The sequence below is a fragment of the Hyperolius riggenbachi genome, chromosome 9 (genome assembly GCF_040937935.1).
Source record: "Hyperolius riggenbachi isolate aHypRig1 chromosome 9, aHypRig1.pri, whole genome shotgun sequence".
NCBI lineage: Eukaryota > Metazoa > Chordata > Amphibia > Anura > Hyperoliidae > Hyperolius > Hyperolius riggenbachi.
This window is the reverse complement of record NC_090654.1, coordinates 139,583,039-139,607,390: the sequence shown is the minus strand read 5'-3', so window position 1 is coordinate 139,607,390 and position 24,352 is coordinate 139,583,039. Positions and strand designations below refer to the sequence as shown.

At 43.2% G+C, this 24,352-nt stretch overlaps 1 protein-coding gene across 1 annotated transcript in view; it reads left to right on the top strand.

Moving 5' to 3' along the window:
- IQGAP3 (IQ motif containing GTPase activating protein 3) overlaps positions 1-24,352 on the top strand; it is a 186,238-nt gene that overhangs the window by 42,988 nt on the left and 118,898 nt on the right. The window contains 6 exon segments of the mRNA XM_068253575.1: positions 1,360-1,538; positions 13,546-13,633; positions 13,999-14,162; positions 15,417-15,504; positions 22,573-22,736; positions 22,961-23,121. Of these exon segments, the coding sequence (XP_068109676.1) occupies positions 1,360-1,538; positions 13,546-13,633; positions 13,999-14,162; positions 15,417-15,504; positions 22,573-22,736; positions 22,961-23,121 (844 nt within the window).

Here is a 24,352-nt window from a genome sequence, read left to right as displayed (position 1 = left end):
CCTACGTCTGGCTACCTATACTGGGGTGCACCTACGTCTGGCTACCTATACTGGGGGCGCCTGGATACCTATACTGGGGGCGCCTGGATACCTATACCGGGGGCACCTGCGCCTAGCTACCTATACCGGGGGCGCCTGGCTACCTAAATTCCTATATTGAATCTGAAGGTTTTTTTTTCTTTTTGGGGGGGGGCGCAGGCACAACGGCTATAACATGCGGCGCAAATTGTATGGTGCTGTGTGGTCATTTCAAATGGGGGGGGCCGTCCACCCACCCTAACTGTCTCACTGAAGCCACAGGTCCCAGGCTTCATTTTTAAAGAAAACCTGTAACAAACCCAACCCCTTCTTGGGAATACTTACCTCGGGAGGGGGAAGCCTTTTGATCCTAACGAGGCGTCCTCCTTCGTCCCGGCAATCTAGCTCTACGACCCCTGAACAGCTGCGAGGTAAACATTTACCTACCGCGAGCCTACGCAGGTGCAATAGCGGTTCTTCATTCTAAGGCAGAAATAGCCGAACACGATCGTATCCGCTCTAGTGCAGATGTGCGAGTCATTATTTTTTTTATATTTTTTTTTTGCTTCTTTACTTTCCCCTCAGACTTAACTAATTAATGCAGCCTGATTGGCTGAAGCCTCTTTCCTTCCTGGTTTCCCCTCCCATACCTCTGTTCCTCTCTGATTGGCCAATATTTGCCTGCTGAGACAGTGCACTTTCTATTGCAGAGCTGGGTGGGTGTGCCCGGAGACTGGGAGGAAGGCGGTCAATGCATACACAATCAGGTAGAGGAGCGTAAGGGAGGAAATTACATCATGATTGGCTTCAAGATACACAGTTAAAATGGAGAATCCTAAGAAGGATTTTCTCTTTTTACTATAGAAAAATCACTAAAATCGAAATGACAGTGCAATACTTATGTAAGTAGGGGAGGTATTTCTTATATATGTTTGTTTTGGGTTTTTTTTTCTGATAGTATGGCTGACAGCTCCTCTTTAAGTGCATTCAAGATAGTGCACCCTTTCCCTCCATTTTTTTGGGGTTATTAGTATTTTTCTGTTATACATATGTGATGTGTTACAGATATCTGCGAGTTTAGTGTGACAACTTCCAAAAGGTTGGGAACCACTGAGCTATGCAGTAAAATGTGATCGCAGCTTTCAGAGCAGATAAACTGTACTTTGGGAAATTGTAATTTGTAAACCGACAATAATTGTGCACAAAAGCAAATATGGTAACTGTAAAAAAAGTGGGAAACCTTTTCATTGAATGTTTTTTGTTGGAGTTGTATCCCACTTTAATTGCAGGTATATGCAATCACCTTATTGCTTAGAAAAATAAAATGTGTATCTCTCTTAGTTCATGCTGCTGTTATTGCCATCAATGAAGCTGTGGGAAGAGGTGTGGTGCAGGACACTATAACGGCCCTAAGGAACCCTAATGCCATGCTAGTTAACCTGCAGGAGAGGCTGGCAGCTGTGTACCAGGAGCTTCTCTATCAAGCCAAGTCTACAAAGATGACAAATGCTCATAATAAGGTGAGAAGCATCTACTGATCTGAGCCTAATTTCAAGTGTCTGAAATTAGTGTGTGTGTGTGTGTGTGTGTGTAGTACCAATACTACTTAGAACTTGCCTTTATATTTTTCCTGGGCCGTATCTAGGACAATGGCCCTGGGGTTTTCTTATTGGTAAGCCGCACCTTGACAGGAAATAGGAGTGAAAAGGTTAGGAATAAATAGGGTGCCATCCGCTTCACTTGTCAGTATTTCCTGTCCACACAGGAGTGGAAGCTGTGAACAGTTTTGGAACTTTCCATCGGACAGCAAGAGCTGGTATGTTCATATCAAGTTTTAGACTGGGGGCTTCTGAACAATGTCAGCGGCGCAGCATATGGCGCCTTGACAGTCGCCCAACATTTTACCCTGTGGCTCAAATGCTGAGACCTAAATCCGGCGTTGAAGTAGTCAGACCTGCCTCCCTTTAAGAACACATACCGATGGCATGCTAACTGGACCAACAACAAGACTGCCTGCATGAGGAAACACCGCAAAGTCACTTCCGGTATAGGTAGTCTCCTTCGTTTTCCCTCAAACACATGGGATACAACATTCCTCTCCCCATGTACTGATTGCAGTGATCCAGAATACCCTGCTCCATTGGTGGTTTCTCCGCATTCCCCTGGGAGAAATAGGATATTCTTCAACCACTTTGTGCTTCTAAAAAACGATGATGTATGAGAAATTAGCAGTACAAGCTGTTTGGTTTGTGCAGTTTCACACCTGGTTACTCTAGGGCCTACATGCAATTAACTTTTTCTCCTAAGTTTTTTTTCTCCTAGGTGATGTTTTTAAACTTGTCAATAAAATGCTGTGTAAGCCACCAGAAAGCAAGAAAATACTCAAAATAATTTTGATTGTCCTTTTTCACCTACTTTTTTAGTTGGAAAGTTATTTTAAAAAAATAATTTCCTAGCAGAAAATTCAGGTGAAAAAGTGAATTGCATATGAGCCTAGGTGTCTATACTCACTATAAGGGGTTCCAACTTGTGCTGGACAAGGCCAGCATACTGACTCAAATAGCTAGGGACTCTGAAAGATATCAACTGATCCCACTTTCTCAATCATGGAGGATCCAGACCACAGATGCTAGCCTACAGGAGTGAGAAGGTGTCCCAGAGGACCAAACCGCACAGGGTCTCCGTGAGAAGATGGTTTAGTGCAGACTAGTACGGATCTAAGTGGACAATGCAACATTCATCGCTCATGTGAACAATCAACGGCTCACCAGGAGCAGAGCTGACTATGGCAGACGTATCAAATATACTAGATTGGGTGGAACACAACATCCCAGCACTATCAGACATCTACATTAAATCCTAAGATGGAACTCATAACAGAAGTCAACAGCTTATGCCATCTCTGGGGAACCCCATCTGTTGACATTTTTTGAATTCATGTTTTATGGCATCGCTCATCTATCTAATTGGGACAAGAACTTTTTGTGACTAGTGTATTATGGAGAGAAGTGTTTTTGCTGCGATCCCCTGAACTTTTGCCATAGGAGCGCAGTTATTCCTCTCTGGTTTTTAGTCAGATGTTCAGCAACAAAGATGATATGGCAGACATTGGGCTTGATCCAATTCACTTTTCCTCCTTAGTTTTCTCCTAAGTGATATTTTCATATTATGAATAAAATGACGTTCATCCACCAGCAAGCAAGAAAATACTCAATCATTTTGACAATAAGCATTCACCTACTTTTTGGTACTTTTTTAAATTGCAGAGTACAGAAGTTATTTTAAATAGATGAAACATGAATCTAGGAGAAACTTTAGGAGATAAAGTGAACTGGATCCGGCTCATTCTGTATGTAACATGGACCTGATTTAAACTTGTGTATGCTTTCTTTCCACTTCCCCTCATCCCATGGCTCATCAAAATCGAGTGAGAAAAGGTACTGACAATCTTCATATCCCTAAACTGGCAGGGCCCACTGTTAAATCCACTTTCATGGGTGATAAACTTGATTGCCTGCTAGTTGTGATCCACTTGTTTGATGAGGAAAAAAGACTTTCACTATCTATCATTAGAACAAAGGCATCTTTGTTGAAAGGGTTTTCCACAGATCATCACTGTTGTTTTCCAGTGGTATGAAGAGAGCTTGTCAGACCCCTGGTCATACTTCACATCCAAAATAATCCTCTTTCTGCAAATGAGGGTAGACCAAGAGCTTTCACTAAGCACACTCAAATGTCAGATCTTGTCCCCATGCTTTTTTGCTTCAAGACCACTCAGTACAAACCTAAGCAAGACCTTCGCTTGACTGGTAACTTATGTGGCAACTTCCATACATTTGCTTCCCCTAGTGAACTAAAAATTGAACTATCGGCACTCCAGCAGGTCTCCCTTTGAGCCCATGGCAGAAGTTGCTACTGATATGCTAATCCATAATGTTGCCTTCCTGCTGACCATCACATTAATTTGGCGGTATCAGAGTTTGCTGCTTTGTTGATTAAGCACCTCTACCTGACTTCCCATAGGGACAAGGCTGTACTGTGCTTTCTCCCATTCTCTTTTTCTAAGGTAGCCTTGGAGTTCCACCTGAATGAAGAGCTTGTTCTTTCACCCTTCTGCCCTAACCCCTGTCATACGAAGGTACAAGGCTTTCATACTTCTGATGTGTTCAGGTCCCTGAAAAAGTAACTTGGGGCTTCTGCCCTTTTTCAACACAGGGACTCTTCTGGCAGGTCCACACCCTAAAGGGAAACCCTCTGCCATTCCTCCACTTGATTAGTTGGCTTGTCCTGGCTAGTAAAGAACCAAGTGTCTTCAGCTCACCGGGGAAAATCTTCCCTGTGTGTTTACATTTACCCTGCGAGCTGCGATCGGCGGCTCGCAGGGTGTTCACGGAGACACCCTCCGTGAACTGACATGGAACGGCCATTTCCATGGAATCCACTTCAGGATTCAGGAGCGTACTTAAGCGTATGCAGAATCCTGAAGTAGTTAAAGCTGTTTATGCTACAGAGCAAATTAAAGAAACAGTCACAGAATTAACTCCTCAGGACCTAGTTTACTCTGGCTTAGCTAGGCCTACGGATAGAGTTTTTTTTTTTTTTTTTTCCTATCCATAAGTCATTGCAGGAAATTATTTCTTCACAATGGCAAAATCCTGAAAGACGTTTTTGTCCCTAAGTCAGCCAAAAGGAAATACCATTTTGCCCAGACTGATATTGATAAATGGACTAAATGTCCTAAATTGGATGCAGCATTAGCAAAATATTCAAAGGATTCTGATTTGTCATTTGAGGATGCAGGAACTCTTAAAGGGACTCCGAGCGCAAGTAAAAAAAGAAAGTTGTACTCACCCGGGGCTTTTTCCAGCCCAGTGCTGGTCGGGAGGTCCCACGACGGCGTCCTGGCTCCTCTCCTAGTTCCCGCTCCGGAATGGCTGACCGGCCGCAGCCCGGGCGACACTCTGCTGAGTGTCGCCCGGGCTGCGGCCGGTCAGCCATTCCGGAGCGGGGACTAGGAGAGGAGCCAGGACGCCGTCGTGGGACCTCCCGACCAGCATTGGGCTGGAAAAAGCCCCGGGTGAGTACAACTTTCTTTTTTTACTTGAGCTCGGAGTCCCTTTAAAGACCCTATGAATAATAGGGTTGAGTCTTCTTAAACAGGCTTGGGAATCGGCAGCATTTGGTTTCCTTCCCGGGATTTCAGCCACGTGCATATCTCGCAATTTAAGAATTTGGATGGGTATTCTAATTTCTCAGATCGCTAAAGGAGCGCCTTTTAAAGATTATGCGGCTTCTTTACCGGTGGTTCTGAGAGCTGTCGCTTTTTTCGCGGATTCTATCAGGGCTGTGGAGTCGGTACAAAAATCCACCGACTCCGACTCCACTCGACTCCGATGTGCAGGTACTCTGCAGGAGAATGAGGGGATTCTTCCTCTATTACACATTCTTCATGCACAATCTGAACCAGGTTTATGGGTGATAGACAACATCTCTGTGTTCAATGTGCACAGCATTCTCAGTGGATTCCCTGCAGCTCTGTGGAGAGTGCATATGTAGAGTATAGTACTACTGTGTAACAAAGTAAACCTGATACAGATGAAATTAAAGTTTTATACATACTTGTTGCTTCCTTCAGGTTAATCAGTGCCTTGCTGTCCTCCCCCGCCACCTGGATCTTCTGCTATGAGTTCAGTTACTTGAGCCAGTCTGGCGTAGTGCGCATGCACACACTCTGCCGCCGGGAGTGTACTACACCTGCGCAGCACTATTGCGCAGGTGCAGAATGCTCCTGGCTGTGGAAGCGGCATGCGGTCGGACTGCGCTGACTGGCTGAATTACCAGGACTCATAGCAGAAGATCCAGGTGGTGGAGGTGGACAGCGAGGGACTGATTAGCCTGAAGGGGGCTGGAAGAAGCCCCAGGTATGTATAAAACTTTTTCTTTTCATCCTTCTCAGGTACCATTTAATTCATGGTCACCAACCCAAATTTTAATATATCAAATTATTTGATTTCATGAGCAAAGAGTGCTTATATTTGCATAAATCAGAATCAACGCAGAATTATTTCCATCTCATTGACCAGCTCTATTTGTGACACGGCTGTACATCAGGTTTTATACTTACAGCATAGATGTTATTTAGTATATATGAGATTCCTGTGTACACATATACCGCATATAAGCCGACCCCCCCCCCCCCCCCAACTTTTTCCTGAAAAACCAGGAAAAAATGATTGACCCTCATATAAGCCGGGGGTAGGAAATGCTGGCTGGGTGATTCAAACGCCCCCCCCCCCCTCCCAGTGTGTCCCAGTATAGTTAATATAATATAGTGCCCAGTATGGGTAGGTAGTGCCCAGTATAGCTAGTATAGTGCCTTAGTATAGTGCTCAGTATAGGTAGGTAGTGCTCAGTATAGCTAGTATAGTGCACAGTATAGGTAGTATAGTGCTCGGTATAGCTAGTATAGTGCTCGGTATAGCTAATATAGTGCCTAGTATAGTGTTCAGCATAGCTAGTATAGTGCTCGGTATTGGACAGATAGTGCCCACCTCCTCACCCATCCTCCCCCCCCCCCCCCCCCCCCCCCCGCTGCTATTAGCTTACCCTGCGGCTTCCAATAGTCCCCTCTCCGTCTCCCAGGGCATGTAAATAATTCACAGCAGCTCGCTCCACGGCGGCTGCTGCATGATGACAGGAAGCTGTAGGCAGAGTGGCTTCCTGTAATGGCGATGTGTATGGATGGGGGGGTGTTGTTGGGGCCTACGACCAACGTGACTCGCAAGCAAGCCGACCCCCCCCCCCCCACTTTTGGGGGCTCAAAAATTCTGCTTGCTTGCGAGTATATACGGTATACAATCACAATCAGATGTGTATATATGACTTTAAAAATACGGGGACTGCTTTATTGAAGCAGCACAAGTAACTAATTTTGATTGGTTAATTTCATTTTTGTGGACTAGGCACAGCTATTACTGTATGTATAAATTATTTATGATGACTATTATCTGAGAAATAGAAAATTGTATCATATTTTCTATTTTAATTACAGCTTAAATTCATTAGGAGTCGTAGTCGCTGCATTTTTTTCCTGACTCCAGGCTCCCAAAATTGCCCCGACTCCACGACTCCGACTCCACAGCCCTGGATTCTATTACAGAGATGGTTAGGATTATTGCACGCAATGCTGCGCTCATTAAATTCTGCCAGACGGGCGGTACGGCAGAAAACCTGGGAGGGTGATCTAACCCACAAAAATAGGTTATGTTCCATTCCTTTTGAGGGCAATCTTCTTTTTGGGACAGAGTTGGATAATGTGCTATCCCGTTACGCAGAAAAGGGAAAACAATTCCCGAATAGAAAGTCTTGAGGGGTAAGAAACCCTTTGTGGCTAAGAAACAGGCTAATGAGCAGGCTACATCTTGGCCTAATAAGAATCGGAATGTGCAGAAGAAGTGGTCCTTTCCGAAAGGTAAAGGGGAAAGGAGGCTTCACGCTCGGGAGTTCCATTCCCCCCAAGCAGAATAAATGACGTCTTACCAGTGGGGGCAGATTAACGTTTTTTCAGGCAGAGTGGGAAAAGTTAAATCCCGATCCTTTTGTTTTTCAGATTATAAAACAGGGTTACCGTTTTAATTATTATTCTCACGTTTTTCTGGTAAAGAAAGCAAACAGATTCATTCTGAATCTGCAGTCTCTAAACCCATTTTAGGGGGACCTTCAGGACCTGCACATACCAATTTTTTCAGGCCATCAAAAGTATTTGAGATTTGCGATCCGAGATCAGTTTCGGATTCACCATTTTCAATTTCAGGCTCTGCCTTTCGGCATTGCATCAGCTCCTCGTATTTTCACGAAAGTTCTGGCAGAAGTTATGAAGGAGCTGAGACTGGAGGGAATCTCAATTGTCCCTTATTTGGACGATCTCCTGGTGTTTGCACAGACAGAGGATCTAGTATCGGCTGGCCCTGTAACATGCATAGTGCAGACATGCAAACATTCATTGCATCAAACCTATCTTGGGATTAGGAGCACACATCTTGACGTCCTCTCCTGGGACAGATAGCGCATCTTACCAATCGCACAAGGGAGCTAACGTAATGTATCCATGCGCACCATGCACATACACCAGCATAAGCTGTGTGCATGCTGACAAAAAAAACACATACAGGGGAAGGAGGGAGTGCACTGAATTAAAACCCTAGCCACAGGGGTCAGGAACAAGAAAAAAATACACATATCCAGGCACATCGCCTCTAGTTAGGACATTAAATAAGTTATTAAGGAAAGGGAGGTGCTGAAGGGGGTGTGGCCAGAAAACAGCAAAAATCTATTAACCCTTTGCACTCTCGCATGCAAATGTTCAAACAAATGCATTCACAGATTCACTCATCCAGGCACCACTGTTATCCCTACAGCTAAGTTAAAAGCCGGGGTCTTAGTTCACAGAAGAATGCATTCTCATGCTTAGTCACTTACACTACGCAGAAGTACCCAGGTAAACACAGGTGTCCTAACTCTGGCCCTGTAACATGCATAGTGCAGACATGCAAATATTCATTGCATCAAACCTATCTAGGGATTAGGAGCACACATCCTGACGTCCTCTCCTGGGACAGATAGCGCATCTTACCAATCACACAAGGGAGCTAACGTAATGTATCCATGCTCACCATTTTCGGATTGTCATTCCAGATCCAGTGAGATTCAGCCTACTATGGGCTTGATTCACAAAGCCGTGCAAACTGTTTAGCACGGGTGTGCTAAACAGTTAGCACGTGAAATGCCGTTGGCGGACTTTTGCGCGCACAAGTGCCGCAATTCGCGCGATCGCGGCACTTTGCGCAAAAGTCCGCCAACGGCACTTCACGTGCTAACTGTTTAGCACACCCGTGCTAAACAGTTTGCATGGCTTTGTGAATCGAGCCCAATGGTGGCTAAATCAGGAGAATTTGCAGAAAGGAAGGTGGTGGAGACAATTGAACCCATTTTCACAGATGCGAGTTCATGGGGCTAAGATGCAACAGCTCTGGGGCAGCATACACAGGGTCCTTGGGCCCCGGCCATAATAAAAAAAACTCGTCCAATTTCAGAGAACTGATGGCAGTTCAGGAAGCCCTCCTAGCATTTCAGGAAATGATCGAGGGCAAGCATGTTTTGATTTTTTCCGACAATGTAAAGAGTTGCTTACTTGGGATAACGGTGGGACAAGATGCAGGGATCTCATGTTCTTATCCTCAGAAACCTTCAATTGGGTAGAGCTCAGAGTTCTATCTTTGTCTGCAATTCATATAAAAGGAGTGTTAAATCGGGAAGCGGATTTTTTAAGTCGACCACAAGTAATTCAGTCGGAATGGAGTCCCTATTCGGAAGTTTTTCGCATGGTATCAGAGATCTTCGGAAGTCCAGACATAGATCTCTTTGCCTCCCCAGACAATGCAAAAGTGAATCATTTTTTTCTCCCTTCACAGGAGCCCAGGGTCTCTGGGATTGGACGCACTCAGTCTCCCATGGCAATACAATCTGTTATGCCTTTCCTCCATTGATGCTCATACCTCAGGTTCTGATAAAACTACAAAAAGAAAGAGGCCAAAAAGGCACTGGTATGCCACCTGTCGAAATTATCGGAGAAAGCTCAGTTTCCTCTCCTGATACGACAGGATCTATTGATGCAAGGGCCTCTTGAGTCATCCAAAGCCAAAGTTATTCAAACTGGCAGCTTGGATCCTGAAAGGGTGATTCTAAGAAAAAAGGGTATCTCAGAAAAAGTTATTGAGACTCATGAAATGCAGAAAACCAGTAACTCAGAAAATGTATTGAAAAGTTTTTGGAAAGTTTTTGTCATGGTGCACTACAAATAAGAATTTTGACCTTGCTAGTTCAGTGCTAGACTTTCTCCAAGATGGGTTCGAGATGAAGCTAGCGCCTAGTACTAATTCTGTTAAAGGTAAAGCGAATAAATCTAGCTTCAGACCTCATAAATAGCAGGGGCGCATGTGTGCCCCTGCTAAACCGCCGATATCCCGCGGCTTAACGGGGGTCCCTGATCCACCAAATTCCCTCGGTGCAGTGGGGGAGCGCTTCCTGGTTGGGGCAGGGCTAACCGCCGCAGCCCTGCCCCACGCGCGTCTGTCAGCGCGTATCTCCGCCTCTCCCCCGCCCCTCTGTCTTCCTTCACTGAGAGGGGCGGGGGAGAGGCGGCGATGCGCCGCTGATAGACGCGACTGGAGGCAGGCTGCAGCCGTTAGCCCTGCCTCCAGGAGCGACCAAGTGTTGCAGTGGGGGGTTTGGGGGTGAAGGGACTCCCGTTTAGCGGCGCGATAGCGGCGGTTTAGCAGGGGCACACATGCCCCTGCTAACTATGAGCTCTGAAGCGAGATTTATTCTCGCTTCAGAGTCTCTTTTTAAATAGGCAGAAGGGAGTTTGATTGTGATGTGATGTATGATATGTAAAATGTGATGTATGGTATGTAATAACTGTATTGCTTAATGTGTTTGAGAACTGATGTTAATCAATGGGCAAGTTCGCACTTAGTTTTTTTTTTCCTGAACGTGAAAAACACATTGAGATTCTGCATTATGATTCTCCAAGTTTTGTCAGTTTTCTGTATCAATTAAATTAGCTGCTGTGGAAAAAACATTCATGTTGTTATGAAAAACGCTTGGTGTGCAGAAAAACGCGCAGAAAACTGAAAGACAAGTGTGTTCCCTGCCTCAATGAAATTCGCCCACCCACAACACACTACTGTCAATGTGGTGTTTTGTTTATACAAGCAGGACAGTGTGAAGAGTGAATGAGAGATTACAGCTGCCTGCCCGCACCCCTCACCTCACCCAACACCCTAACTCTCCAAAGATCTGATAAGAGGAAGGATGAAGGGCCTGATTTTTTTTTTTTATTATTATTATTTTTATCGCACAACCCTTTATGAATCGAGGCCATTGAATTGTATGTGTAGTACAGCTAAGAAGTTGAACATTAGTAGCAAAGAAAGAAGCCTTGTATTGTTTTCCAGTACAGAAAGAGTTAAACTTCAGTTGTTATCTTTGCAAAAGAGCCTCTCTGAGCTCTTTGACCCACTGGGTAGAAAAACCAGTTTTATTTTATGAAGCCCCTAAACATCAAGGAAACAATGAGAAACGGTCCCTTCCCTCCCCAATCAGCGTGGAGGGAAGGGACGCGGGCGGGGAGCGGTGACAAAGAGGAGGCGGGGGAGCGGCGAGAATGACAGTATACATGTAAACAGCCTGCTGGTGACGCTTTGTGTCGCTAGCACAGCGGTTCAATTTGGGGGGCACAGCAGAGCGCGGGGGGGGGGGCCCTGGGGGAGATGATATAGCAACAGAGGCTGGGCATTACAGGGAGTGCAGAATTATTAGGCAAGTTGTATTTTTGAGGAATAATTTTATTATTGAACAACCATGTTCTCAATGAACCCAAAAAAACTCATTAATATCAAAGCTGAATATTTTTTGAAAGTAGTTTTTATTTTGTTTTTAGTTTTAGCTATTTTAGGGGGATATCTGTGTGTGCAGGTGACTATTACTGTGCATAATTATTAGGCAACTTAAAGGGAAGGTTCAAGCAAAATAAAAAAAGTGTTTCACTTACCTGGGGCTTCTACCAGCCCCATGCAGCCATCCTGTGCCCTCGTAGTCACTCAATGCTGCTACAGTCCCCCACTGGCAGCTTGCCGAACTTGGAGGTCGGGGGCCGCATTGCGTACGTTTTTACGCATTCCCGCTAGTGCAGGAACATTAACACATACATTTTTGCGCGTTACTGGTTCAATGTGTACATTTTTACACGTTGCAGTCCATTTCAATTATTTATTTTTACCAGTGAAACAAATAGAACATCTCAACATTCACAAATACACATTTCTGACTTTCAAAAACAAAAACAAATCGGTGACCAATATAGCCACCTTTCTTTGCAAGGACACTCAAAAGCCTGCCATCCATGGATTCTGTCAGTGTTTTGATATGTTCACCATCAACATTGCGTGCAGCAGCAACCACAGCCTCCCAGACACTGTTCAGAGAGGTGTACTGGTTTCCCTCCTTGTAAATCTCACATTTTATGATGGACCACAGGTTCTCAATGGGGTTCAGATCTGGTGAAGAAGGAGGCCATGTCATTAGTTTTTCTTTTTTTTTTATACCCTTTCTTGCCAGCCACGCTGCGGAGTACTTGGACGCGTGTGATGGAGCATTGTCCTGCATGAAAATCATGTTTTTTTTGAAGGATGCAGACTTCTTCCTGTACCTCTGCTTGAAGAAGGTGTCTTCCAGAAACTGGAAGTAGGACTGGGAGTTGAGCTCGACTCCATCCTCAACCCGAAAAGGCCCCACAAGCTCATCTTTGATGATACCAGCCCAAACCAGTACTCCACCTCCACCTTGCTGGCGTCTGAGTCGGACTGGAGCGCTCTGCCCTTTACCAATCCAGCCACGGGCCCATCCATCTGGCCCATCAAGACTCACTCTCATTTCATCAGTCCATAAAACCATGAGATATTTCTTGGCCCAGTCTTGACGTTTCAGCTTGTGTGTCTTGTTCAGTGATGAGTCTTTCAGCCTTTCTTACCTTGGCCATGTCTCTGAGTATTGCACACCTTGTGCTTTTGGGCACTCCAGTGATGTTGCAGCTCTGAAATATGACCAAACTGGTGGCAAGTGGCATCTTGGCAGCTGCACGCTTGACTTTTCTCAGTTCATGGGTAGTTATTTTGCGCCTTGGTTTTTCCACACGCTTCTTGCGACCCTGTTGACTATTTTGAATGGAACGCTTGATTGTTCGATGATCACGCTTCAGAAGCTTTGCAATTTTAAGAGTGCTGCATCCCTCTGCAAGATATCTCACTATTTTTGACTTTTCTGAGCCTGTCAAGTCCTTCTTTTGACCCATTTTGCCAAAGGAAAGGAAGTTGCCTAATAATTATGCACACCTGATATAGGGTGTTGATGTCATTAGAACACACCCCTTCTCATTACAGAGATGCACATCACCTAATATGCTTAATTAGTAGTAGGCTTTCGAGCCTATACAGCTTGGAGTAAGACAACATGCATAAAGAGGATGATGTGGTCAAAATACTCATTTGCCTAATAATTCTGCACTCCCTGTATATGCAGACCCAGCCTCTGTATGCAATTAGGATTTGTAAAACCCACCTCGGGTTCTCTTTAAAATACAGAGAGTGGTTTGTAAACTTCAGATATGACAGGGTGGTGCAATGTTATATAAAAAAAAAAGCTATAGAACTAAAAATAAAAATGACTATTTTCTTTGCTAGTTTTTGTTCTATGTCTTATCCGTACTACACATGAAATTCATATCATATTTATTTATTTATTTATTTGCTTCAGGTTTACTTTAAATGACCCAAGCAAGGGTAGTCTTGGTCATCTTGCTGGGACTTGGCTTTTAAGGGGAGAGCAGGTGCAGAAAAGAGCTGATCGTTTGTCTTTTAAATGGCCTATATACTGCCACTTACCTTTCCTTTCATTTTTTAATTCCTGCAGGCCCTTAAGAATTCTGCAGATGGCCAGGATGTTTATGATCGGTGTCTGACGCAAGCTGAGATACAGGGAAACGTCAATAAAGTCAATGGTAATGTTTCACTTGGAATGCATCATGGTTATTTTGAAAGTTTGTTACAGTATAGGCTGGCATACACTTACCTGGTTATGTGTTGTGCTTCAAACTTTAGTCTAGTTTCTACTACTGTCTTTGGTGTCCTTCCCACTCTTCTCCCCTTCCCTTTTCCCTCGTCACTTCCCATTCTCCTCGTCCGCTCCTTCCCTCTCCTCCAACCACCCTCATTTACTTCCCATTCTACACACACACACACACACACACACACACACACACACACACACACACACACACACTTACACACTTTTACTCTCGCCTCCTTTTCCCCTCACCACTTCCTCTACTCTATATTTCATTTTCATCTACTTTTTCTCTTGCAGTACAAGCAACTTTGGAGTATGTAGATGATGCACTGGAGAGGAAGGATGCAAGTAGCCTTTATACAGCTCTGCAGGACTCTGCACTCTTGCTGCGCAGGCTACAGCGGGAAAATGCAGACTGGTACCTGGAGCAGCTTAAAAATGACCGAGAACAGAAAGCTCTGGTGAGTTTGTTTACAGCCTAGCTCTGGAGGAAAAAAAATCCTCTCATAGTTTTGGAAGGGGTTTAGAATCTTCTCTTACTTTTAGCGCTAGTTTGCATTGCATGGACACTTTTACAGCATCCATACATGTTATATTGTTTAACAATAGTAATGTCTATCAGTGTTTTTTTTACAATGGAAGTGAATGATGGCATTTCAGAAATGTTTTTGTGTGTGTGCATTCACTATGCAGTGAACAAATGCAACATCCATTTGTTCAGGCAGGGATTACATTTGAGCCCGTGGAAAAATGGCAGCATTTTCCTGTGGATTAATCTGCATTACTGGCATCCAGCTAAGAACAGCTGACTGTGGGCAATAGTGAATTGCACACTTTGTGCGATAAAAAGCAGCAGTGCCGGCTATATTTTCCCCACTGTAGGAAATCGCACATTGTTCCCAGTGCACTGCGATTGTATTATGTGTGTTTTCGTGTTGCAGAAACAGACATGATTTTAAGCAACTGTGTTCCCTGCCTTAATGTCTGACAGCTATTTGCATTTAAAATGCTGTTGACTCTGCAAACTCTTCCAACCACTTCTCAAAGCTGTGTAAGGGCCGGTTCACATTGGTCACTTTCCCACCGCTTCCCGGCGATTGTGTTCGGGTCCGCGATCGCGATTCGGCAGGCAACATCAGAGCGATTTGCACTTGTGAATCCTGTTCAATAGAATGAGAATCACAGTGCAATCGCACTGCATGCAGCACGTTTGTTCAAAATTGCAAGCGCTGCAGTGTGAATGTATCCATAGGGATACATTAGTAGCAGCGCTTTGCTGTTCTCCGGCGATCAGCAAAGCGCTGCAAAAAAGCTCCAAGTGTGAACCAGCCCTAAAGCATTTGGAGGCATTCTCTATAACCTAGGTTCTCAACATGCGGTACGCGTACCCCAAGGGGTACGTCTGATGGTTCCAGGGGGTACTCCTGCTTGATATACTTAACCAAGTATAACAAATTTAGAGTTTTAGAAAATGATAAATCCTACATAAACAACACCAAATTAGTATTTTAGCTAATTAAAAGCGATAGTAAATGTTTGGAAATTGTTTAGAACCAATTATTATGTACTACGATTAAATATTTATTTGTCAAGGGGTACTTGTGATAACGTTTACTATGCTAGGGGGTACTCGGCGAGTACAAGCTTTTAAAAAGGGGTACGTACCAAGAAAATGTTGAGAAACACTGCTCTATAAGACAATATTTGTGTTACAGGAGCTAGGCTTTATGGATCTACTAGAAAAGGAAGAATTGCAAGCTGGAATTGATGCTGCCAATCAAAATGCCAGCAGAGAATATGCCTGTAAGTAATGGTGCCTGTACTGAAGAGAATGTGAGGGTGGTGATTGCTTGGTTAAAGTTTAAAGAAATTTTATAGTAGTTTTGTCACTAAAATAAACTGTTTAAATTCCAAGTACATTATTGATCCCATGGGCAGATGAATATTGCTACAGTTCAAATTAGTGGACAAGCCCCTCCTAATACTTTTCTTTTCAGCCCCACCCCCATACTCTTCCATGGAAGTGCAATTTACAAATGCCTATAACCGATCGCTATATACCTGTAGACATCCAAGTCATTGTCAAACCCTTTATAGGCATTCCCAGCAGTTCATCCAACAGACACCTGGAGACACTTTAATCCTGGAGCCAAACTTTTTCGAACTTTTTTTTTTTTTTTTTTTTTTTTTATATCATGGATAAAACTTTGTCTAGGCTGATTAAGGCCCAGTGCACACCAAAACCGCTAGCAGATCCTGTAAACAGTACAGGTTTTTGGAGCAGATTTCAGAACGATTCTAGGCATGTTTAGAGAGGTTTTCTAAACATGCCTAGTGTTTTTTTTGGAGCGTTTCTGTGTAGCAGATTACAAATACTGTTACAGTAAAAGCTGTTACTGAACAGCTTCTGTAACAAAAACGCCTGGAAAACCGCTCTGATCTAGCGTTTTCCAGAGCGGTTTGAGATTTTGCTATACTCTACATTAATGCAGAAACGATTCTGCAAACCGCAAAAGTGCTGCAGGACCCATGTTTGCGGTTTGCTAAAAATCTCAAACCGCTGGTGTGCACCATCCCATTGAAATACATTAGCCAAGCGTTTTCACAGGCAGAAGCGGTTTGGAAACCGCTACAAAAACCGCTCAGTGTGCACCAGGCCTAAGTCCCTTCAGGTCTGTACACATGCTAGATTAAATTCTGCTTTGGCGGACGATAATCCTGCGTGTGTACAGCAGTTCTCGATGGCCACCTGGTCAGCAGTCTGCCAGGCGGAGCATTTTGGCTTGTAGTGTCTGAATCACACCTGAAAAAAGTATGCAGCTAATCCCAGCAGGATAGCCAGGCAATCTGCATTGTTTAAAAGAAAATAATTATGCCTGCTGCCATATACCTCTCACTCCAGGTGTGCTTTAATAGCCCCCTTACTGGGAGGGATTTGTGCTTCGCAGCACACCTCCTTGCCTTACTGCTGGTTGCAGCATTATTCTACAGTAAAGAGGTCGCCCAATACTAGTGATGTGCTCATTGCGGTTTTTAATTCTAAGCCCATTTCCAAAAGAAGTTGAGATGCTGTATAAAAAAAAAAGGTTTCAGATGTTTTTTGTATTGCTTGGAATATATTATTATTATATTATAACTAATCTAAAGTTATAAAAAAAAATATTCACCCTGAAAGGTGTCTATGGCCAGTAGCGGATTGCAACCGCAGTAGAATATTGCCAATAAAAATAAAATATATAGGCGGTTGTCGAGGACCGCAAGTGCCGATCCTTAATTGGGTTAATCGCTCAGAGTCAGAAACTTGGTCTCGCTGTCACTTTGCGCATAGATGCCCATATGTGGTCGCAATCTATGAACCAACTAGCCAAGAGGAGCGTTCTGACTCCAAAGGATTCCCCACACACCTACAATTCAAATGCTTGCCACCATGTGCGAGTCAGTGCACGACTGTAAATATTAACACACTGAGAACACTTCATTAACCCTTAGCAGTATAGAGGGATTGGCTCCAGATCTGTCTTTCTGTGCCCGAATCCAGCATACGAATTGTAGATGCAAAATACTATGGAACACAAAGTAATGCTTTCGGAGGAGCAAGTACGATTGTGTATGTTCAGGAACAGGTCATAACCGTAAAAACTATTCTAAACGTTTTAATAACAAAGATGCATTACGCACATTCACATAAACTAATTAACATATAAACACAAAGCTTAAAATAAAAGGTAATAACTTTACTTAGCTGAATGCAGTTCATATGAAATATTGAATCAAAGTCCAGTTCAAATGTAGGCATTAATATTTAGTCCTTGAAACAACGCATGCGCTCGGTCCTCTCATGAACGCATGCCTAGAGGAAGTTCTTTGTCGATGGAGTTTTGGAAGACCCAATGGATGCTGAGGGACCAAACTTTTATAAAATCTGACTTGGTGGGCTCTCTTTTAGTAAAAGATGGGTGTGTATACTCCCTGGTGAGTGAGATAGGCAGGCACTGTTACAAGCGAAAAATGACACAATTTACAAATAATCTTTGCCATTTCTGTCTGGATTGGCCCACAGCGAACCCGAGGGCAGATTTGTAACCTGCGGCCAATGTTTGATCAAATGACACTTAATTTGGACAGGTTATCATGTGTGGACCGCAACCGCTGAATAACTCGGTTTCCATAGCTGCTAGAATGCTATAAGTTAACCGAGTCATAAGTTAACTGAGTTATTATTCTAATTTTTAGAAACCGGAAAATATATTTGTTTTCTTTCTGTGATAACCCCATCTAGAATTATTAATAAATGGGATTTTGGCATTGTTCGAATTCAAGTTTTGGAGGGAAGTTTTAAAACTGCAGTTGGGGACAGTCTCTGGTTACTGATGAAAGGAACATTTGCTCGTCACTTAGGGCCCATTTCCACTAGCGCAAATTCGCATGTATTTTCTGCACGCAGATTATGCGTTTTCCGCAAAGAAATCGCTCTGCACTAGTGGAAACTGGCCCTTAGGTGTGAAGGAGCCACTTGTGAAGTGCATGAAGGGACTCTGCTCTCATATAGAGTGGGTGATGGGGAGAAAGCAAAAGGGAAAAAAAGACTTCTAAGTACTTTTAAACTTGAGAATGACCGTAACGGTGCTTGACCATACGAAAATCGTTGGCGATTACACACAACTTTCCGTATCGTTCATGACAGCGGTCTCATACTTGCAAGATATGTGTTCAACAGTGAAGTAGATAGGGTACTACCCAAAGGGTGATCCTCATGTCCCTGTTCTCTGATGCAAACTGGGGAAGTAATCAAAGTCTGTTTTGCAATTGTGTATTTAAAGTTTGACCAAGTTCACTCATAATAATTCCCACAGATAAATTTGCAATGAGAACATTCCCATGTGAATTTAGTACAGTAGTGTGACAGCAGGAGTCTATTTCAGCTATTTAATCCCTTCCTTAAGTACAATGAGAAATAAGGAGGAACCGTGAATAATCAGATGATATGGCCCTAGGTTCTCAACCAGTGGTAAACATACCCCAGGGGTTACTTCTGATAGGTCCAAGGGATACTTGGGCTTGATGTAATTAAAGCGGATCCGAGATGAAAAACTAACTATAACAAGTAACTTGTCTATATATCTTATCTAAAGTTTAGATAGTTTACACAGCAAATCTAGCTACAAACAGCTTTAATAGAAAATAATTTCTTCCTGTGATACAATGACAGCAGCCATGTTCTTTGTAAACATTACACAGAGGCAGGCTTAACTGTAGCTTGATCACTAAGCCTGTGAAAAAACCCTAATCCCCTCCTCCCCTCTGCCTCTGAAATCAATGGCTAGTAACACCTCCTCCTGCCCAGACTGAGACCTCCTTGCTACTGCCAAGGCTCTCTGAAAACCTGTGGGCGTGGTTTATTTAGTTTATAGAGAATTAGAGTATTAAAACAAAAACAAAAAAGTATTTGGCTTGAGGAATGTCCTATAAACAATAGGAAAGGAACACAATTATGCAATGAGTAAAAGTTCACCTTGGATCCACTTTAAGTATAACAAATTTAGAGGGGTTTTTTTGGTTTTTTTTTTTAAAGAAAATTATTGTCCTAAACTACACCATCAAATCGGTATTTTAGCTAATTTAAAAGAAATGGTAAATAAAAAAAAAACTGTTTAGAAACAATTACTATGTACTACTATTAACCAGTTCCAGATTTCTGCTACGTATATATACGCCCCTGTGTTTACCTCTAGCGGATCAGGGGCGTATATATATACACGCACTGTTTACTCACCGCCGCCAATCGCGATTCCAGCGCCGTTTCCGCCGCATCGCCGTTCTTCTGTGTACAGGGCATGAGAATAATCCATTCTCAGCCCTGCTCACCGTGCTGATATGAATGGGAGAGAGTGCATCTCTCATTCATAACCCCAAGGAAAGTGTAGTGCCATCTTGTGGCCAAAAAGTAAAATACAACCATATACACCCCAATGTACCATAATACACTCTTACATTCAAACATTTATTTAAATATTTACTATTGTTAAACCCCTTCCACCCCTAACCCATAGTTACCAAAATAAAACTTGTAAATAAAAAATAAAAAAAATTACCACATAAAATAAAAGCCTACATAAATAGATACCTTAGGGACTTTTTAAATATGTATGTTATGTCGATATACCGTATATACTCGGATACAAGTCGACCTCGTGTATAAGTCGACCCCAATATTTCACTCTCTTAAGCTGGATTTTTTAAATGTCTCAAGTATAAGTCTATCCAGCAAAGTTAATGGCTGCACTTGGGCACTAGAATGGGTTAAGGACTACACTGCATAAAGCATTGTAGCCATTAACCCCTCCTGGCCTCCTAGTGCAGCCAATAACTCCTCCAGGCCCCTAGCCATTATCCCTCTGATCTGTCCCAATGTCCCTATCAGTGTGGCAAGTATCCGTGTCCACTTGATCCCACTTTCTGTGCAGTCAGTATGTGTTCCCCTGCCCTCTTTCAGTGTGGCCAATCTGTCATTCTGTTCCCCTTCATTGCAGCCAGTATTTATCACCAGGTTACTTTACAGTGTGGCAAGCATGCGCAGTCTCCTGCCACTATGTGTCAGTATGTGTCCCCCTGCTTGCCCTATATTGTGGTACTAGATCCTTTAGTATAGACTCCTCTAAGTCCCGTATAAACTTTTTTTTTTTTTTAACAAACCCCTCTCCCCCCTCCCTCCCAGAGTTGCAGCGGCCAGCGTTCTCTGAGCTCCATCCTTGCGTACTTTCCTGATAGAGTGACATGCAGTCACTTCAGTGAAAGCAGCCACTCACAGATTAAATCGCCGGGTGCAGCATCCTCTTATCTTTTGTACTCCTGCCGCCGCCGGTCTGTGAGCATTAGCAAAGCTTCGGCTGCCAGTGTCATGTGACCAGTGTCATGTGACTTCGGAAGGCGGAAGCCCGAGCGATGCTAAATGTTCACAAACCAGCGTGAGTGAGAGAGGCTGCTGCACCCGGCGATTTATCTGTGAGCGGCGGTTACGTCACCCACGCTGCACATACCGGTAATTACACGGGGAGGATAGAGAGAAGCGGCAATCCCTTTAGGTGGTGGTGGGTAGGTTGGAGGGAGGCGGGATCAAAGTACACTGGTGCCCGCATCGCTGCAGCAAGGGGCGAGAGAATGGTGTCGTCCTGGCTATAAGGCAAGAAATTTAGGACTACTCGTGTATAAGGCCCACACACACACACACACACACACACACACACACACACACACTTTTGCACTATGAGTCAGTCCTAAATTTCTCGACTTATAGCCGAGTATATACGGTATTAATGTTGCTTTTGTAAATAAAAGCCTAAAATTATGTTTATAGTATAAAAAAAACTAAACTGAAAAAATACACCTTTGTTTCCAAATAAAATATTATCGCCATACATTGTACTAGGGACGCAATTCAAGTGTTGTAATAAACGGGACAAATGGGCAAAAAAAAAATGTGACAGTTTTACCTACAAACTAAGAAATGATGAATTTTTGCAATTTTTCTCTTCTTCCCTGTAAAATGCATATATAATAAAATAATTCTTAGCAAAAAGTATTGCCCAAAGAAAGCCTAGTTTGTCCCGCAAACAATATATAGATCGTTTCAGTGTGTTAAGTAGTCATAAAGTTATTGGCGAATGAATGGGAGGTGCATAGTGTGAAAATTGCTCTGGTCTTGAAGTGGAAAAAACCTGTGGTAGGGAAGTGGTTAAATATATCTGTGTCAAGGGGTACTTGAGATAAATCTCTGCTATATCAAGGGGTACTTGGCAAGCACAACCTTCAAAAGGGGTACATGACAAAATAATTTAAAACACTTGTGTAGGCCATCCAGAATAAATAAAAAAACATAACTGGGTCAATCTTGGAGCGATTCCGGACAATGCACATGCGCAGAAAGTGAATGTGCTTTGTCCAGGCTGACCTATACCATCTGTGATTTGCGGTCCCTCTTACTACTTAATGTGCTTTAGGAATGGCTGAGTTAAAATTTAAAATAAATACATGATGTACCTGCAAATAATAAATATTACGTACTTGCCTCGTACTCTGTTACACTCAGAATATCACCATTTTCTTCTAACAGCGATTCCTTCCAGTTCTGACAAGATTTTGTCAGACTTGTCCCGCAGGAAGCAAAAAGCTTTAGGGCCCATTCTTACTGAGGTGATCTGCGGGCATTTTCCGCCGATTCCTGTATCGCCGGCGATCGCTAACAGATTGAAAAGAGTTAGTGAAATTAAAAGTATATTGCTGTGATCTCACTGCGGCGATCGCTAGCAATTCAGGGTTCATGGATAACGCAAATACGGTGAATGCAGAGCTTCTTTGCGATTTTAGAGCAATCACACTTGAAATGTTTACCGCAAATCTCAGTTGTTCAAAAATCCTGAAATTGTACAGTGAAAATACGCTGAAAATATGCTAAAAATTGTCGGGGAGCTCTGGGTTAACGGACCCGGAAGCTGTTACGGGGTCATCACCCCCCCCCTTCCGGTATCCCTTTTAACTCGTGTCCATATAAAACATCAGTGGTATTATGCAGCAGATTTTTTGTTTCGTGCGCATTTTTAAACGCAAATTGGCCACCATAGACTGTTGGCACCTGTTAGCAGTCTGGGAATTGTAAGCTCCTCACGATTTTATGCAGCAGGGATTTTTTTTTTAAACACAAAGCATACTGTGCCTAAAAAAATTCAGACTTGCAAACGAATGCACGTTACCATTAAAAAACATTGTGTGCAATTTTTGTATTGTTTTACATTGGATGTATAACTGCACAATGCTGTCCAGAATTTGCGGATTTATAAAAATCTCCTTTATCGCATGTCTCTACACTTTCTTTAGTGGAGCAAGCAGTCTACCGTATCAATACTGCTATACACAACAGAAATGCATTACAGACCATAAAAGAGCTGTCTAGTCCTGATGCTCAGCTTCCAGATGTCTATCCATTTGCAGCCAATCTGTACCAGCAGGAATTGTCCCTTCTGCAGTCCCAGAGTTCCCAGGTGAGTGAACTGATTAATTGTGCTAGCTTATTCTTCACAATTCCAAACAGATGTATTCTTATTTTGTTAAATCGTGGAGAGTGCAGCTGGACAACTTAGAATGATGTATCATCTGTAGTAGCTTTATTTTAGAGACTTTTATTGTGCTGTGGTTTGTCATTTTTGCTTTGTCTTGATGCAGTGCAAACCTTGTATGAGTAACTTTGGATTGTTTGCTCTTGCAGAGCTCTCTGACTCACGAGGAGCTGTTTGTGGCTGTGGAAATGCTTTCTGCTGTTGCTTTAATCAACCGGGCCATAGAAGCCGGTGATCTAAATGGTTTCTGGACTAATCTGGTCAGCCCGGCTCTGGGACTAGCGGATGTGGAAGAAGAAAATATCCAGAGGTCAGAACTTTGGTCCTGTTTATAAAATGACTCTAGAGCATGTGTCGAACTCCAGGCCTGGAGGGCCAGATCCATGCCAGTGTTTAGGATGGACTGAGAAATAGAGGAATGTGTTCTACCTGATGGACCACACCTTTCCTGATTCAGACCCATCAATTAATTTGAGCTTGTCAAAAATGTGTGAGGACCTTGGCCCACGTAGGACCAGTTTGACATCCCTGCTCTAGAGTGAGAAATGTAAACTGAACATATTAGTACAAATGGCAAAAATGGAACACCAGGTCAGATCCAGATGAAGTATATGATCCACTTTATCAGGAAGTGTGCTTCTACTAAAAACAGTTAAGATAAACATGATGAATGCTCCCCTACACACATGCCAGCCACAAAATTCAGGCATGGCCTTGTCTCTATACATACAGTCATAATAAGGACTGATGGGGCTCACACATTGGTATAAAAGTAAGTGCCCCCAATCAGACCTGTGCCTGGTTTGGCATAAGTTTCACAAGTTCTGGATACCGTATTCCCTACTTAATTCCACACATGAATTCCAGGTTCCATTGTGGACAGTGCACAGGAGTGCAGCCATCATAAAAATCACTGCTGATTTCCACCTTTACACTGCTCTTAGTTATAAGACCATCCACAATGAGTTGTTCAGATGCTGTGGCTGCCATATTGTTTTGAATGGACCAGATCTACCATCTCAGATGTAGACAAATAGGGAGGAGCATTCACTAACCTAACACACTAGCCTTGAACCACCCTGAACTTATGTAATTTCAAGAATCACTCTATTGGCCCTTTTTAATAGCAGTGTGGCTAAGGGCTCATTGATTCTAGGGATAGTCAATTAGATTTAAGTAATTATGTTTTGATGCACATTTTGTGGTAATTGTATATAGCCTGAAAATTCAGCAGTTGCATTTGATTGGTCCATTTTGATCTGCTGATGCCTGTTCAGTAAGCCAGCACCTATTCAGTAGGAGATCTTGGGCAAGTCTCCCTAACACTGCTACTGCCTATAGAGCGCGTCCCAGTGGCTGCAGCTCTGGCGCTTTGAGTCCACCAGGAGAAAAGCGCGATATAAATGTTCTGTGTTTGTTTGATGCAAAGCAAAAATTTAAAAGCAGGTTATCAGCAGCCCAAACTTAAAGTGAACCTGAGGTGAACATAAACTGATGAGATAATGTATCCTCCTACTCTTAAAAATGACTTTAACCATTTC